Source organism: Geotrypetes seraphini, chromosome 8, assembly GCF_902459505.1.
Source record: "Geotrypetes seraphini chromosome 8, aGeoSer1.1, whole genome shotgun sequence".
NCBI lineage: Eukaryota > Metazoa > Chordata > Amphibia > Gymnophiona > Dermophiidae > Geotrypetes > Geotrypetes seraphini.
Window position 1 is genome coordinate 106,622,953 of NC_047091.1, and position 17,220 is coordinate 106,640,172.

Genomic DNA, 17,220 nt, shown 5'->3' on the forward strand with positions numbered 1-17,220 from the left:
CCTCTATAGGGGCGGAGCGTTTACGGGGGCGCCTCGAGGTCAGCAGGACTGGACTCTCTGCCACAGCGACCGGAGGACACTCCAGGGAGGAAGGCTTCTTAGCCTGCTTACCTGTAGGGTGCGACGCCGGAGCGGTGTCACGCGGTGTCGACGAAGAGGGCACCGGCTGAGAAGGTGTCGAAGACGGTGCCGATGCCGATGGATCAGTCATCGCGGCACCGAAAAGGATTTTTTGTTGAAGCTGCCTGTTTTTTAAAGTGCGCTTCTTTAAAGTAGCACAATGGGTGCAGGTGGAAGCCGTGTGATCCGGACCCAAGCACTGCAAACACCAATTGTGTGGGTCGGTCAAGGAGATGGGCCGCGCACACCGCTGGCACTTCTTGAACCCGGGCTGAGGGGGCATGAAGGTGAACACGGCCTCCGCTAAATCGAAAGCGGAGGGCTCGATGATTACAACAGGCCCCACCGGGGCGAACCCGAAAAAACGAAAGTTTTGTTATGTTTTTTGTTTGTTTGTTTTTTAATAAAAAAGAAGTAGAAATAAAAAGAAAAATATTCCGAAGAAAAAAACGCGAGCGGGAAGGCAAGCACAGGGATTTCAACGGCCGTTGAAAAACACGCGTCTTCTTAGCTCCGCGGAAACTAAGAAACTGGGGAACGCACACCTCCGTCAGGCGGGAAGGCACTCGCGCACGCGCGGTGCGGCCTAGCTAGAACTTTCTAAGTTCTTAGAGTGCAATCACTCTAAAATTGTCCGTACCGGGGCTCCGTCGGTGCCGTCACCCATCAGTTAAGAATATGCTGCCTGCTTGTCCTGGGATAATATCTGAAACAAAAATATAATCAATTCTAGAGTATAACTTATGAACATGTGAACAGAAAAATTCCTGAGCATCAAAAAGTAAAATCTTCCAGGTATCTTTTAATCCACATGCTTGAGCCAAATTGTCTAATCCTAATGATTTAATCACTCTACTAGGATTTTTTTTTATCTAATAAGGGATCCATGACAGCATTAAAATCCCCCACCACAATTAAATTAGCTGTAGCCAGAGGTAGAAGAATCTGTTGAAGTGTTTTGAAATATTCAATTTGATTTGAATTAGGACCATAAATATTTACTAACAGAGTATCTTTACCTAAACTCATATTTACATGTACCCATCTACCCATAGGATCAGCAGAGACCAAGTTAAGTTGCAGTACATTTTTTATTCACTAATATAGCCACTTCCACTTTCTTCCCTACTGCAAGAGCATAAAAACAATGTTTAACCCAATCTCCTTCTAGATTTTTCAATTCTATATCAGATAAGTGGGTCTCTTGTATATAATAATAATAATAATAACAGCTTATATACCGCAATACCGTGAAGTTCTATGCGGTTTACAAAAGATTAAGCAAAGGTACAAATTGAACTTTGTTTTTTGAGGAAATTGAGTATTTTTTTTCCTTTTTATGGGGTGGTTAAGTCCATTGACGTTTAATATATATAATTTAAAATACATACTTAAATTTAAATAAAATTATCTATTACAAGTAACATAAAACATATCCTTTAAAAACTGATATTACAACTTATACATAATCTAGAACCCTCCCTTCCCAATAATCCCCCCTTTCCCTCCCCCCTCCCATTTAAATAAAACAAATACCTGAAAGCATTCATAAGACTAAGCAATCAACAGCTCTCTCTGGGCATCATTCTCTTAGATTCCATGAAATCATGAATTTAGAAAGTATGCAATAATATAGTTAAAGTTGTTCTCAAAATAATTCAGGTATAAATTAATCTGTTTCAATAATATGAGTAAGATATTTATTTCATTAAGTATCATATAAACCTTACTCTGATATTTCCACTCCTCTTTTATGCACAAGAGTTCTTCACTCCTAAACTGTACTGTTTCCTTGAGTTTTTGCAGCCCAAATGAAAGACCCTTTTTCAGTATTATATCTTAGCTACAAATTCTAGACCATTCTTAATGCTTTACTAGGTCCTTCCTCATGTTATCCAAACCATCAGGGGTATCTACCCTATTTTAGATTTTGCTATCATCCACAAAGAGGCAAACTTTACCAGACAGTCCTCCAGCAATATTGCTTACCCAAGAACCCAACCCCTGTAGCACACCACTGGTAACATCCTTTTCCTCAGAGTAAGTTCCATTTACCTCTATCCTCTTGTCACCTTCCAGTCAACCAGTTCCCAACCTAGTCAGTCACTTTAGGACTCATACCAAGAGCACTTAGTTTATTTGTCTCATCTATGTGGAATAGTATCAAATGTTTTGCTAAATCTAAATATACTACATCTAGTGCTGTCCCTCATCCAACTCTCTAGTCATCCAGCCAAAGAGATTTATCATATTTGACTGATAAGACCTGCCTCTAGTGAATCCATGTTGCCTCAGAGCATGTAATCCACTGGATTCCAAAAACATCCTCATGCATATCAATGGCGGAAGGAAGACAATATAACAGAGACAGTGTATCAATTAGAATTAGATTTGATGAGCATGTGTATACCACCAAGACACAATCTGATCTAAAAATGGTCAGAAATGTAGAGGTTATAAATTAATTTTGTCTCTTCCTAAAATGTGCTATCAGTAGGAAGAAACTTAACAGCAGCTTACCCAAGTAGGATGTTTGCATAAATTTCCTTTATGGTCCTAGTCTCCCTCTTCCTCAGGATTTCTGCATCATACCAGAAGCCACGTTGTTTAGGCTCATCAGGATTGTAGTTCACCATTACCACTTGTCCAACCTCCAACTGGTCCCACTTTAGCACTGTGCGTGCACGAGCACGCACATCTTTACTGCTAAACAACACAACTCCATTCTCTGGATAGCTTTTAGAAAAAGCAGAGAAATGAACTGCATTAGATTTACTGCTTTGTAGACAACACATATTACCGTAACAAGTGTTATACCAGGGACAACAGGTAGATATTCTCACATGTGGGTGACATCATCCAGAGTCCCGGTACAGATAGCTTTAAGAATGCATTGTCACTTCAATTTTTAAAAAAAAATTTTGAATACCCAAACAGCGCATGCACGAGTGCTTTCCTGCCTGACATAGGCTTCAGTTCCATAAGCAAGCTAAAAAGCCAACTAGGGGAGGTGGAAGATCGCTTTAATAAACTACAGTCAGCTGTAGACAGGATTAATGAAAACTTTTGAGGCGCTATCTCAGCTTATATCAGAGGCTGAGCGGCGCATTTCAGAGAGGGAAGAAGAGAGCTCCCCACGTAGAGAGCTCGCAGGCCCAGGTGACGACCCTGATGGAAAAAGTGGAGGAACAGGAAAACCGGCAATGGTGGAACAACCTTAGGGTTGTGGGCCTCCCAGAAAATGTCCTGGAGACCGATCTTTATAAATTCTTCCATACCTGACTTTCGGAGCACCTGGGCTGGATGGCGTCTGCTACAGCCTTCATCTGCAAGAGGGCATACAGACTGGGTTCAAAGACCAGGGCCCCGGTGTGACCCAAAGCAGCGATAGCCCGTTTTGTCAACTGGCAGGTGAAAGAACAGCTTCTGAAAACGTATAGGAATTTGGAGCGCTTGGACTATGACGGACATAGAATACTACTCTTCAATGATTATTCTGTCCGAGCTGCTTTGCTGCAGCGGGAAATGGCACCCATATGCACTTCCCTACATAAGAAAGGCATGCGCTTTGCCCTGGTCTATCCGGCTAGCTTGCAAGTGTGGAGATAGGGTAAGGTGCAGTTGCTTAAGGATAAGGGGGCCGCACAGCAGTTTCTCGATTCTGTGTTGGGACAGGCACAGTTCTCTACGGGCGGAGTGAGTATGGATACGCCCGATTCAGACTTTCACGGTTTTTCACTCATTTATTTCTCATGTTACTGGACATGTGGGGATTTCTGGGCCTTTGATGTTTGTTATCCCAGAATTCCTTATGAGCCAAGAAGGAATCCCTGGCACTGGATTATTACTTTTCATTTGTTGCAGTCCTGGCAAGGGCAGTTGGGCTACATCATGCTCTGCTCATGGCATATGGAGTGGCACTTACTCTCTTTGGCCAGTGTACATACGCACCTAGCCCGATTGGCTGAGAGCCGGTTCTTTCTCTGGTGCCTGTGATCATGCATTGGTCGAGAATATATAAATTCATTTTCTATACAAAATTTATTTTTTTCCCTTTCCCTATGTTATTATCCTTAATTATTCTCTCTTTCTTTCAAATTGTATTTCTCCCTACTATCCTATTGTTTCATGTAAGTAATGTTATGTAATTAATAGTTTGTTTTAAATAAATAAATAAATATAGGGATCTATATAATATCCAACTGTGATAAATAAATAGCTATATTCATATCAAAATATTACTCAATTAAATATTAAATAATTTAATAATTAATTTGAGCACTATTTAAATTAATTATTTAATATGTAATTGAGTAATATTGTGATATGAATATAGCTATTAATAGTTTGTTAACTGGACCCCTTTTAAATTTTTTATTGTAAAACGCTTAGAATTTAGGATTAGCGTTTTATCAAATTTTTAATAAACTTGAACTTGAGAAAGGGATATCTGCATTTGTACAGACTTGACCGCGGATGCCTAAGGACCAAGGATTGATGGCGTCGCTGAGAGGTCTGCTTTGAGAGACTCAATGCTGTAGAAACTAGCGACACATGCTGGGAAAATGAGGTGGTAGCTGACTTTCCCGATACTGGAAGAGGTTCGAGGTCGATGGTCTTGTTGGCACCGTCTCTGAAGACAGCTGGTCCATAGGCTAATCAAACAGCTTTTCTTGGGCCTTAAGAGAGCGCTTTTGAAGAATATAACATCTGGTGCAAGACTCAATCCGATGATCAGGCCCCAAACACTGAAGGCACCAGCTGCGAGGGTCCTTGATGGAAATAGGTCTGACACCAGCAGCACTTAAACCTCATCATAGGCTTCGACATGGGGAAACTTGTTTGGCTAGATTAAACTCAATCCTATATAATAAAAGCTTACCGGCGCATGCGCTGTTAAAACAGCGTGATCCCTGCCGCTGTGGTGTGTGATCCGTGGCCATGTTCCATTTTAGAACCCATCGGCAGGGAACATTCTGGCCACTCCCCTCCTCCCGCCCTCACTCACCAACCGGAAGCAAGCTCTCTCCCTGCCCGCATCCTCGGCAGGGAACACACCTCCCACCCTTGCTCACTGCTGCCGCCGCTGATCCTCCTCTTCAGAGCAACCTGCGATCGTGGCTGGCTTTAAAGAACCTCGCAGGCTGCTCTCCAACCTCAGTAACACGTTCTCTCTGACGCACAGGATCGCGTCAGAGGGAACATGCTACCGAATTGGAGAGCGGCCTGCGAGGTTCATTAAAGCCGGCCACCACAATCGCAGGCTTCTTTGAAGAGGAGCAGGCCAGAAGACGTTGGGATAGAGGGAGGGTAAGAAGGGGATCAATACAGGGGGCCAGGGGGAGAGGGAAAGGGGGCTGCTTTGAGGGGAGACAGAAGGGGCCATGGAGAGATAGGGAGAAGGAAATGGGGCTGCTTTGGGAGGGAGGTGTGCTGGGGACAGACAGCTTTGCTCTGGGGGGAAGACAGAAGGGGCCATGGAGTGACAGGGAGATGGAAAGGGGGCTGCTTTGGGCGGAGGGGTGTGCTTGGGGCAAACAGCTTTGCTCTGGGGGAGAAAACAGAAGGGGCCATGGAGAGACAGGGAGAAGGAAAGGGGGCTGCTTTGGGGGGGGAGGGGTGTGCTGGGGGAGACAGAAGGGGCCATGGATAGGGAGAGGGAAAGGGGGCTGCTTTGGGGGGAGGTGTGCTGGAGAAGACAGAAGAGGGCCATGGAGAGATAGTTAGGGAGAGGGATAGGGGGCTGCTTTGGGTGGAGGTGTGTGCTGGGCGCAGACAGCTTTGCTCGGGGGGAAGACAGAAGGACACAGACAGCGGCCAAGGATAGAGAGATGAAGAAACAAAGACAGACATCTATTCTAGCACCCGTTAATGTAACGGGCTTAAAGACTAGTGATTAAATAAAGATGATCACTGAAAATAGAAAAAACCTGTCGCAAAACACGAGGAAAGACTAAAAATAAAAGAAATATTGGGGTTTTTTTCTTTTTTTTTTAAAGAACTTAAAGAAACTCAAAGAAAAAAAATTGCTTAAAAAAGCAGAGAGAGAACAGGAAGGCAAAGTCAGAAAAAAGAAGAACTGAGGTACCACAAGCCTACGTCAGGCGTGAAGGCACTCAAACAAGCATGGTGCAGGCAATCGCAAACTTTCTAAAAAATTAAAGTGAAGATGCACTCATAAAAGCTGTCTGTACCAGGGCTCCATGGATGACATCATCCAAATGTGAGAATATGCTGCCTGCTTGTCCTGGGATAAATAAAATATGCTATGACTTACTTGGTCTCTCACTTTTTTCTAGACCGTTTTAATAGGCCTACACGCAGAATCCATATGTTTGCTTACCCAACAGTAAATGCTTGTCGCTTTAAAGATTTCTGGATAGAACTCTTGCATTTCAGGCAGATAAAAGGAATGACTGGCTGGGTAATATTACGCGTGCTCCATCTTATTTTATTTTTAGAAAATTAGTAAAACAGTTTGATCGATTTGTAACCTAATGATTTATTATCCTTTTATCTTGTATGTATTTCTGATGATTTGTATTGTATTTTTTTCACCGATTGTCCAGTACTTCTCATTATAAACCGCCTCGAACTATTATGGCTTTGGCTGTATACAAGAATAAATTATTATTATTACCGCAAGGTAATGGCGGAATAAAAATCACTAATGTAATATTATTATATGGCTTACATGAGCAATCCATCTATACACAACGTGATATACAGCGCTTCATTTACTAGCATCGTTTATCTACAGTTCTGTACCAGTTTCTCAACAGGATGAATCTACTCTTCCTTTCTAGATTAAGAATATAGCACTTGTGCTATCAAAATTCACACCCAGGGTATTAAGAATATTGTCTTATTTGAATCTCAAACTAAGCAAAAGCTCAACCGAACAGCAACAATTAGTAGCCATTATGCATGCTTCTCTTATGATCCTTGATTTAATCAAAAAGACATTTAGTGTTAGGCAACTTACTCTTCATACTTCACGTGGTATACTATTTCCTCTTCGGTAGTAGTAGCAGCTGCCAACTGCTGCTCAGGCTCCGAATCATCACTGGCCCGTTCTTTCCTTGTGACATTTACAACCTGAGCTTCAAACCATGCTCCCATGTTCATATCCCGAGCATCCACACATTCATTGATCTGAAGGCAGAACAGATAAAAAGAAAGCAATAGGATATTAATGGACACATGGACAACATTAAAGTATGTAAACAACTTAACTCCTATTACTATTCAAAAATCTACTTGTCAAAATATATGGCTGAACTCCAAGATACAAATAGGCGGTTTTATGATTGTCTGGAAGGATTGGATTGAAGCAGGAATACGTACTTTAGATGATGTTATTAATGATGGTAAGCTGCTGGAGTTTTCACAATTGCAACATAAATTTGGACTTAATAAAAAACAAAGTTATAAGTGGTTGCAATTGAAGCAGGCTATTCAGGCAGGGTTCCCTGAATGGAAGTCTTTAAATACTCATTTTACTCTAGAATTCTTATGCTTCCAGGCAGATTTTATGGGTCACCAGGCCGCACAGTGGTATAAAACATTATCTGGATATTTAAATAAAAAACCAAGGACTGTACTTAGAGATATTTGGAGCATTGAGATTAAGCATCAAATTAATGCATCTCAATGGCCACGTATTTGGTCTTGGAGGATAAGATGTACAATGTCTGCGTCTATGAGGCAAACATGGTTTTTCCTGTTGCATAGAGCACTCTGGACCCCTGTTCGCTTACAAAAATTGGATTGCTCTAAGTCTAATAGATGTTGGCATTGTCATCTTGAGGCTGGAACTCTAGATCATTTATTATTTTATTGTCCTTTTATTAATAATTTTTGGAAATTAATCTGGGGTCAAATAAATTGTATGTTAGAGAATCCTGTGGCCCTATCATATGACACAGTTTTGTTTGGAATGTCTATGAGGGCCAAAAGTCAAATTTCATCGAATAATAACAAACTGTTAATGATTTTAACAGGAGTTGCCATCCAACATATAACACATAACTGGAAAGACTATAGAGGATTGAATTATTGTTTCTGGTGGAGTTCGGTTTGTCAGGTGTATGAAATGGAAAAAACATTGGCAATCAAGACAGGTTATTATAAGAAATTTAAAGAGGTGTGGAGACCATTAATTGAGTATTATAATAAATAAATAATTATATTTATCCCCATTAAATATATGTAGGGGGGAGGAGGGATGGGTGGGTTTTATGACATTATGAGGGGTAATATATGGAAAGGGAGGGAGGGGAGATAGTTTATGGTATAAAATGAATGTAGAGTTTCAAGTGAAGAATGTATAGTATGACTTGAATTATTGTACACTTGTTTGCATAATGTAAAAACGAATAAAGATATTTTTAAAAAAAAAAAAAAAAAAAGCAATTTTTCAACATGTTTTCCAAGGATAAAAGGGTGTTTCTAGTGCAAAAGGCATACTGGTCTTGAACCAGTAGATTATTCTCCTTTATTCACGAGTTTGTAGAAGGCATCATCTACCTTTTTCTCTCAACTCCACCTCTGACATATCTGGGCTGTGCTCTCTCCTCTGTTTTTCCTTCTACAAGCAAATTGGAGGGTTTCTTTCCAATTGTTCTGATTTAGATTTTTTATTTTTGAGTCTTCATCCAAACTGTGAAGCTTTCAATGCTCCAAAAGTTCCCAGTTCGAATGGGGCAATTCTTGCCTGGGAGAAGACAGATTCTGTAGTCAGAACTCTGTAGTCAGTAGGGCAACTCTCTCAGAGGTAACCTGCCTGGCCAGCCTACCCTAATACTTTGGTGGCTCGGGGACTATTCCCCAGGCAACACATCTCACTCCTGGTTTTTACTAGAACTCAAGTGCAGGCTGTGTGGCCCCCTTGTCAGTCCTAAGGAATTTAGCAGGTGCCAGCTGTGTTTTTCTTCCTCTCCCCCCGAAGATGCATGAGAACCATGGGGGTTCTTTTCCTGTCCCTGCTCCATTCCTTCCAGCACTGTCCTTATCTGCACAAACAACACACTTTAAAATCATAAGTGTTTGAGGCTTGTGTGGTTAAGGCAGAGCTTACAGGAATGGGACAGGGACAAAACTCGTGGGGATGGGATGGGGATGAGTTTCTGCAGAGACAGGAAAAATTTGTCCCCTATGTCATTCTCTACTCCAAGGCTCAGACCACATTTTTATCTTCACATCTAGATATTACCAAGATGTTGAAAGAGCACTGAGAAACTCCTGAAGGCCCCTTGCGGATTGCCAGGACTATGACAAAGCTGTACTCGATGATTCTGGATTTTCAGCAACTGTCTGTCCTGCCTAAAGTGGCTTCACTGGTGGTCAAGTGTCTAAATGTACTTCGCTGCCTAGTGAAGGCAGAATAATTTTAAAAAGATGCGCAAAACCAAACAGTGGATTTAGTCTTCAAAAGGCAATTTCAGGCCCTGGCCTTAGCTCCAAAGGTAGCAGCTGTGTTTTCTTTTGTTGCACATACCTGCCATACCAGATTTTATCAAGCTATGTTAATGGAGGAAAAGGCATAATTCCCAGTTCCTAATAATCAGGAGTGGATTATATAGCTGGCTCAAACAATGGACAGGAAATTGAGTCCAAGGCTACTTTGGGCAGGCTTCCGTTCAAGGGTCAAATGCTCTTTGGAAAAGGACTAGATGATCTTATGGCTAATGTGGCATATCGCCGCCCAAAGGCCTTGCCAGATAGACTGTGGTCCCCTAGGAGGTCAGGTTGTAGTTCCTTTCAGCGTTTCCAATGATCCTATCATTTCTCAGCAGAGTCCTATGCCTAGAGATTGTTTCAAGGATCTTAGAAGAAGTTTGGAGGCTCCAAGAGAGCTCAGACCTCTAGTGCATACCCCGCAGAAGTCTCCAAGTCATCCCAATGATACCAGGTCGATAGCCTAACTCCCTCTGATTGGAGAGGCTTGGGCACAGATTTGCTCAAATTTTCATCTTCTACTGAACTATTTGTGAACTCTCTGGCTGGCAGGCCAGAGAAAGAGATCAGAGTCCAAGCAATGGTGGAATGTCTTCTGGATAAGCAGGTCATTGAACTCATATCAGCTGAAGAATCTGGTTTGGGAAGATACTCCATATATTTTATCATACCCAGAAGGACTCAGATGACTGGAGACCAATCTTTGAACTGAAGTCTGTCAATGCAGCACTGAAAATGCCCCGATTCCAAATGGAGACTAGGTGTTTATCATATCTTCTGTGGCACCAGGAGAATTTCTGGCCCCTCTAGATTTGACAAAGGCTTACTTATATATTCCTATATTTCTGGCTCACAGGAAATTCCTAACGTTTCATATACTGGAAGGACAAGTCCAGCTCTCAGCACTCCCAATTTGGTCTGACAACGGTGCCTTGCACCTTTACCAAGGTGGTGGTCGTTTTTGCAGTGCAACCGCACAAAGCATGGATTCAGGTGTATCCGTAATTGGACAACTGGCTGATCAGACTTCCTTCAAAGCACTTGGGAGTGACAGCAGTGGCACAAGTTATCCAACTGAAGCAGGATGTAGATTGGATAATCAACTTTCAGAAGAGTCACTTGGAGCTCACACAATCCTTAGAATACTTGGGAATTTGCTTCAACACGGTGGAAGGCCATGCTTTTCTGACAGACATGCACCATAGAAGATATTCCATGGGCAAAACCTCATCTATGTCCAAATGCACTTTTGTCCAGATGGCCTTCACAGGCAGATTCTCTGCAGAAATTGATGATCTGAATTGGAGGTGGCAGCACATCAAAGTTTGCATCAGTGGCTCTAGTTGGAGTCATTGGATAAAGGCTTGCCACTACGCATATCCTCTTGGGTGATCCCAATGACAGGCCTTTATGGCCGGGGAGAATATTGCAAGGGTCACCCACTTCAGGGCTGACAGCCACCCTCACAGGAGGACGTGATCTTTCAACTGCTTGGAGTTTTGCGCAATTCGTCTGGTTCTACAGACATTGGAGGCAGAGTGGTCAGAGTTGTCTTTGATGTCATCACAGTGGTGGCATACATGAACAGGCAAGGAAGCACCAAGTGCACTCCATTGAAACTGGAGACCCAATTATTGTTTTGCTGATCAGTAGCCCATCTGCAAGCTATCAGCAGCACATGTATCAGGAGGGGACAATGTGCAGGCCAGCTATATCAGTCAGCAGACCTTCGACACGGAGAAATGGTTGCTAGCTCCATTCAACAGGCCTTCAACAGCATTGTGCGTCAATAGGTGGCATCTGACATTCAATTTGATGGCATCGTCAACAACAAAACAGTTGACTTCAGCCAAAGATTTCAGCCTGGAAGCACCAGTTTGGATGCTCTAGTACAGAGTGCCCAGAAAAAAGGCTGTTGTGCATTTTTCCCCTATTGCCCATGGTGGGCCAGGTCATTTGAAGAATAGCAAACCATCCAGGGTTCGTAATCCTAGTTGCCCCAGATTGTCTGTGATCTGTTGTCTACAGAAAGACAAGCATCTCAAACTGCCACCCCATCTGACTCTTCTCTCGCAGGGTCCAGTTGCCCTGAATGATCTGGACTTAGCACGAAATGGCTACTCTGAGGTGGTTATAGCTACCCTCCTCAGATCTACAAAACTGGCAACTGTTGCGACCTAAGCTAAGGCTTGGAAGATGTTTTAGCACTGGTGTGTTAAGGAGAATGTGGAGACAATAAAGGCTCGAATGCCTGTTCTCCTAACGTTTCTTCAGGATGGTCTCGAGAAGGGTTTGGCTGCTGGCTCCCTCGAACAAGTGGCAGGACTCTCGTATTTTAAGACTTGAGTAGAAGAGGTTTATTTGGTCTCATCTAGATGTAGCCAGATTTTTCAAAGGAGCTTTGTGGCTTCATTCTCTGCAAACCCTTTCCCGATGTGGAATCCTAACTTGGTTTTGCAGGCCCTCAGTAAAGCTATGTACGAACCTTTGCGAGAGGACACTCTGATGGATCCTACTGTTAAGATATGCTTTTTCTTGTAGTGATCACTTCAGAAGAGGGTTCGGAGCTACAAGCTCTGTCATGCAGAGAGACTTTCCTTAGGTTTATGGAGGCAGAGGTTTCCCTCCACACAGCCTCTTCCCTTTCTGCCAAAAGTGTCTGACTACCCACATTTCACCCCATGGGTTAGAAAAAAAAAAAAAAAAAAAGGGAGAAAGGACAACAAAATATTGGCATTGTTTGATATTAGGAGAGTTCTTCTCAATTATAGAAACATAGAAACATGATAGCAGATAAAGGCCAAACGACACATCCAGTCTGCCCATCATTTCTTCCTCTCTCTAAGAGATTCCACGTTCCTATCCTATGCTTTCTTGAATTCAGACACAGTCTCTTCACCACCTCTCCCAGGAGACTGTTCCATGCATCTACCTACATCAGTACATGCGCAAAGGCCCTTCAAACGGACCTTGCGCTGAGAGAGAGAGACCTGCACTGAAGAGAAGGGCCAGCAGAGAGAAGAGGTGCCAGAGTCGGGAGATTGCTTATAGGATGTACCTCTCTTCGCAAAAGGCACGTCCTGTAGACAGTCAGATGGCACCGGCATTTTTCCTCTTCCCCCGTGTACCACAATACACTGCTCTAAAGTATGCAAGCAGAACCAGAAACTTGGCAAAATCTCAAGAGAAATTGCCGACAACTCTGCCCACAAGGAGGAAACGCCTCTAGTAGAATGAGCCCTTACAGAAAGTGAGGACTTCTTTCCAGCAGCAATATAGGCAGATGGAATAGCCGTATGGATCCATCTTGAAAAGGATCTCTGCAGGAGTTATAGCCACCAGAAAAATTATCTTAACAGTGAGATCCGTTAAAGACGCCTGTTCCAGAGGCTCATAAGGCAGACCAGCAAGCAACCGGAGGACCAGATTGAGATTCCAAGTAGGACATGATAGCCGCAACAGGGATGAAGCCACAATGTGCCCCTAAGGAACCTGACAACGCTCGGATGAGCGGTCAAAGAGCCACTCAGAGGCTTAGGGCCAAAACAAGAAAGATAGGCAATTTGAACTCTTGAGCCGACAACCAGACCCTTTTCCAGTCCGTCTTGAAGGAACGCAAAAATCTGTGGTACCTATGGGAAGGTCATATCCTTGTTCTTCTTGATGCACCAAGATTGATAACATCTCTAAGCCTTCACATAGGCCTCCACAGTTGAGTTCTCTTTGCTGCGCAAGAGAGTAGCTTTCGCTCCCGAAGAGTAGCTTAAGTGGACTAAGGCTGCGTGCTCAAGAGCCACGACGTAAGACCAAAGCAGTTCAGATCCTGGAGAGCAATCTGGCCCAGTGTAAGGAGACAAGAATGACAGGGAAGACTGAGACCCTGATCCAACTGTAAATGAACAAGGTTGGCATACCACAGCCATCTTGGCCAGTTGGGCTCCATGAGAATAACCTGACCTCTGTGCACCTTGCACCATATCAACAGATGGCCTATCGTGGCCCACTGAGGGAAGATATAAAGAAGCCCTTCCAATGGCCAGGGCTACACCAGCGTATGCTAGCCTTCACTTCCTGGCTTGCTACAACGGCTGAAGAACCAATCCACCTTCTTGTTCACAGCCGATGCCTTAAGTTCAAACACTGGATGACCCCACTGCTCCATTAAGCAGCTGAAGGCTCTCTGGGTCAGGGACCACTCCTTCAGATCCAGAGAGTGACAGCTGAGATAATCTGCCTGTACGTTGAGGACAAAAGTTAATCCTATGGTCCTGTGCATCTTTCAGCATAACCTCTCCTTCACTAGGGAGAGAAGAATGCTTGGTGATCTGTGCCACCAAGGAATCCACTTTCAGGGACCCCAGATGCCAGCAAGGACATCAAAGGAGGCATTATTTGGTGCCTTTTTTTTCTTGGCTAGATAATCCTGGAAAAGCATGTTAATAAATTTGAGGGGGAGGAGGAACCCTCATCTGGAGTAGCAGCCTCCTGGGAACTTTTTGGCACTCTTAGAAGATTTGCTCGCCTTTGACACCAAACCACAGCTGCGTTTCGCCAGGGCCGTGAGTAAGACTTCCTTGGGGGTCAATTCTGATTTCTTGGACCGGCCTTGGGTCGAAGGAACCAGGGCTGACTAAACCTCGCCCCTCCCCTCCCCTCATGTGTCACATGGCTGCTTGCCGGACAGCCATCCACCACAAATGGGGCACGAATCCGAAGCATCCTGCCCCGAGGAATCCATCCGAGTAGCTTTCTTGCAAAAACAAAGCTTGTAGAGGCAGAAAAGCACAGTTACTTACCGTAACAGTTGTTATTCAGGGACAGCAGGCAGATATTCTCACACATGGGTGACATCACCAACGGAGCCCCGCAGGGGACAGCCTCGAAAGCAGACTTGCTTGAAAATCTTTCTAAGAGCTTCCGAGTGCTGCACCGCGCATGCGCGCGTGCCTTTCCGCCCGAACTAGGGGGTGTGTCTCCTGTGAGGATCCTCAGTTCAGATACCTAACTAAGAAGCCAACCAGGGGAGGTGGATTGGTTGTGAGAATATCTGCCTGCTGTCCCTGGATAACAACTGTTACGGTAAGTAACTGTGCTTTATCCCAGGACACGCATGCAGCATATTCTCACACATGGGTGACCTCCAAGCTAAGCAAAATGGGATGGAGGGAGAGTTGGCAATTTAAGAAAAAAGATTTTGCAAAACAGATTGGCCAAAATGGCCATCCCTCCTGGATAAAGTATCCAGACAGTAATGAGAAGTGAAAGTATGAACCGAAGACCAAGTGGCAGCCTTGCAGATTTCCTCAATAGGAGTTGATCTGAGGAAAGCTACAGAACTTTGTGGCCCGTCACTCGACTCTGCAGAGGAAGACAATCCTGAGCATAGCAGAAAGAGATGCAAGCAGCCATCCAGTTGGAGATGGTACGCTTCAAGATAGGACGTCCCAACTTATTCGGATCAAATGAGATGAAAAGTTGAGGAGATGTTCTGTGAGGTTGAGTGCGTTGGAGGTAGAAAGCCAAGGCACGTTTGCAGTCCAAAGTATGAAGTGCCGCTTCTCCAGGATGAGAATGAGGCTTTGGAAAAAATACTGGCAGAACAATAGATTGATTGATGTGAAATTCTGAAACAACTTTAGGTAAGAATTTAGGATGAGTACGGAGGACCACCTTGTCATGGTGAAAAACTGTGAAAGGTGGGTCCGCAACCAAAGCTTGTAACTCACTGATCTTCGAGCAGATGTGAGGGTAATCAGGAATACAGCTTTCCAAGTGAGATACTTGAGGTGAGCTTTGTCAAGTGGTTCAAAAGGAGGCTTCATCAATTGAGCCAAAACAACATTAAGATTACAAACCACTGAAGGCGGTTTAAGTGGTGGATTACATTACATTACATTACATTACATTAGGGATTTCTATTCCGCCATTACCTTGTGGTTCAAGGCGGATTACAAAAGGTTAATTAAAAAAGTAGAGTTACAATGATTAGCTAGAGAGGTAAGTTGTAGATCTTATAAACATTTAACATGTTGTTGTGGGTGAGGTGGTTTGTAAAAGAATTAATAGGTGGTCGCAGTGGAGGTTCTTTTGTTATTATTAGTGCGGTAATGGGTAGGTCTAATGTCAGTTTTAGAGTTGCTAAGAGGTCGTGATGTTATTGCTGCTTCAGGAATTTCTTGAAAAGTATGGTTTTTATTTCCTTTCTGAACGTCCTATAGTCTGGGGTGGTCATCAGAAGGTTGGAGATCTGGTTGTCCAGTCTTGCGGCTCGAGTGGCTAGGAGGCCGTCGTGTAGTTTTGTTCTTTTGACTTCCTTGATTGGGGGGGGTATGAATGGGGAGTGCGTTTTTCTGTGTCTGGTAGTGGGTGCTTGGATGAGGCGATTGTTCAAGTATGATGGGCTGTCTCCGTGTAGGGTTTTAAATAATATGCAGTAGAATTTGAATTGGATTCTTTCTTGGATTGGAAGCCAATGTGAGTTGATGAAGGCTTCCGTGATGTGATCATGTTTTCTCAATGAATAGATGAGTCTCAAAGCTGTATTTTGGATTGTTTGGAGTTGTCTAATCGTCGTTGCAGGGCAAGGAAGGAAGAGGATGTTGCAGTAGTCCAATATACCTAGTATTAGGGATTGCACTATAAGTTGGAATTGTGTTCTTTCAAAGAATTTTCGGACTTGTCTCAGATTTCTCATGATTGCGAATGATTTCTGAATTGTTTTATTTATTTGCGGTTGCATAGTGCCGCGTCTGTCTATGGTCATGCCAAGCAGTTTTATGGTGGTTTGGATGGGGTATTTGATTGCGTTTATATCTAGGTTGATTGTGGTTTGGACCTTGTCATTTTCGAGAAGGATGAATTTGGTTTTGTCTTGGTTGAGTTTAAGTTTGTGGTTTTTCATCCAGGTTGTGACTGTTTCACGTGTTTGGTGAAGTTTGTCTGTCATGGTAGGTTTAGAATGATCGTATGGGATGAGGATGGTGATGTCATCGGCATAACTATAGGTGGTTATGCCTAGATTGTCCAGATGCGTTCCTAGAGAAGCAGTGTAGAGGTTGAAGAGGGTAGGGGATAGTGGAGATCCTTGTGGTACGCCGCAGGGGTTTGACCAGGGTTCTGACTTTTCTTTGTTAGATTTTACACTGTAGGTTCTGAGTTTTAGGAATCCTTCAAACCAAGAGTATACTTTATCTGAGATGCCTATTGCGTCTAAGATCTGTAGAAGGATGTTGTGATCCACTAAGTCGAATGCCGCAGTTAGGTCCAGTTGTATGAGCAGCATTTTTTTCCCTGTACTAAGGTGTTGTCTGACGGTATCCATAAGGGAGCCTAGTAGTGTCTCTGTACTGAAGTTTGTTCTGAATCCTGATTGCATGGGGTGGAGTAGGTTGTGGTCATCAATGTAATTGGTGAGGAGTTTGGCTACTAGGCCTTCTATAATTTTGACATATAGCGGAATTGAGGCTATAGGTCTAAAGTTAGATGGATGGTTTTGTGGTGCTTTTGGGTCTTTTTGGATTGGGGTGATGATGATTTCCCTGAGGTCAGCAGGGAATGTGCCTTCTGTGAGCGTGAATTGAATCCATTGTAGAATTATGGTGCGGAATTTTACACTAGAGGTGGTAAGGAGATATGAGGGGC

The 17,220-nt window shown here is 43.5% G+C and overlaps 1 protein-coding gene across 5 annotated transcripts in view; it reads right to left on the reverse strand.

Annotated features, from left to right (window-relative positions):
• The window catches only part of UHRF1 (ubiquitin like with PHD and ring finger domains 1), a 226,991-nt gene that overhangs the window by 184,800 nt on the left and 24,971 nt on the right, over window positions 1-17,220 (reverse strand). For all 5 annotated transcript variants that reach the window (XM_033957186.1, XM_033957182.1, XM_033957184.1 and 2 more), the window contains 2 exons: window positions 7,106-7,275; window positions 2,641-2,856 (listed from right to left, as the gene is read on the reverse strand). In XM_033957186.1, coding sequence (XP_033813077.1) covers window positions 2,641-2,856; window positions 7,106-7,275 — 386 coding nt within the window. The remainder of the gene's footprint in view (window positions 1-2,640; window positions 2,857-7,105; window positions 7,276-17,220) is intronic.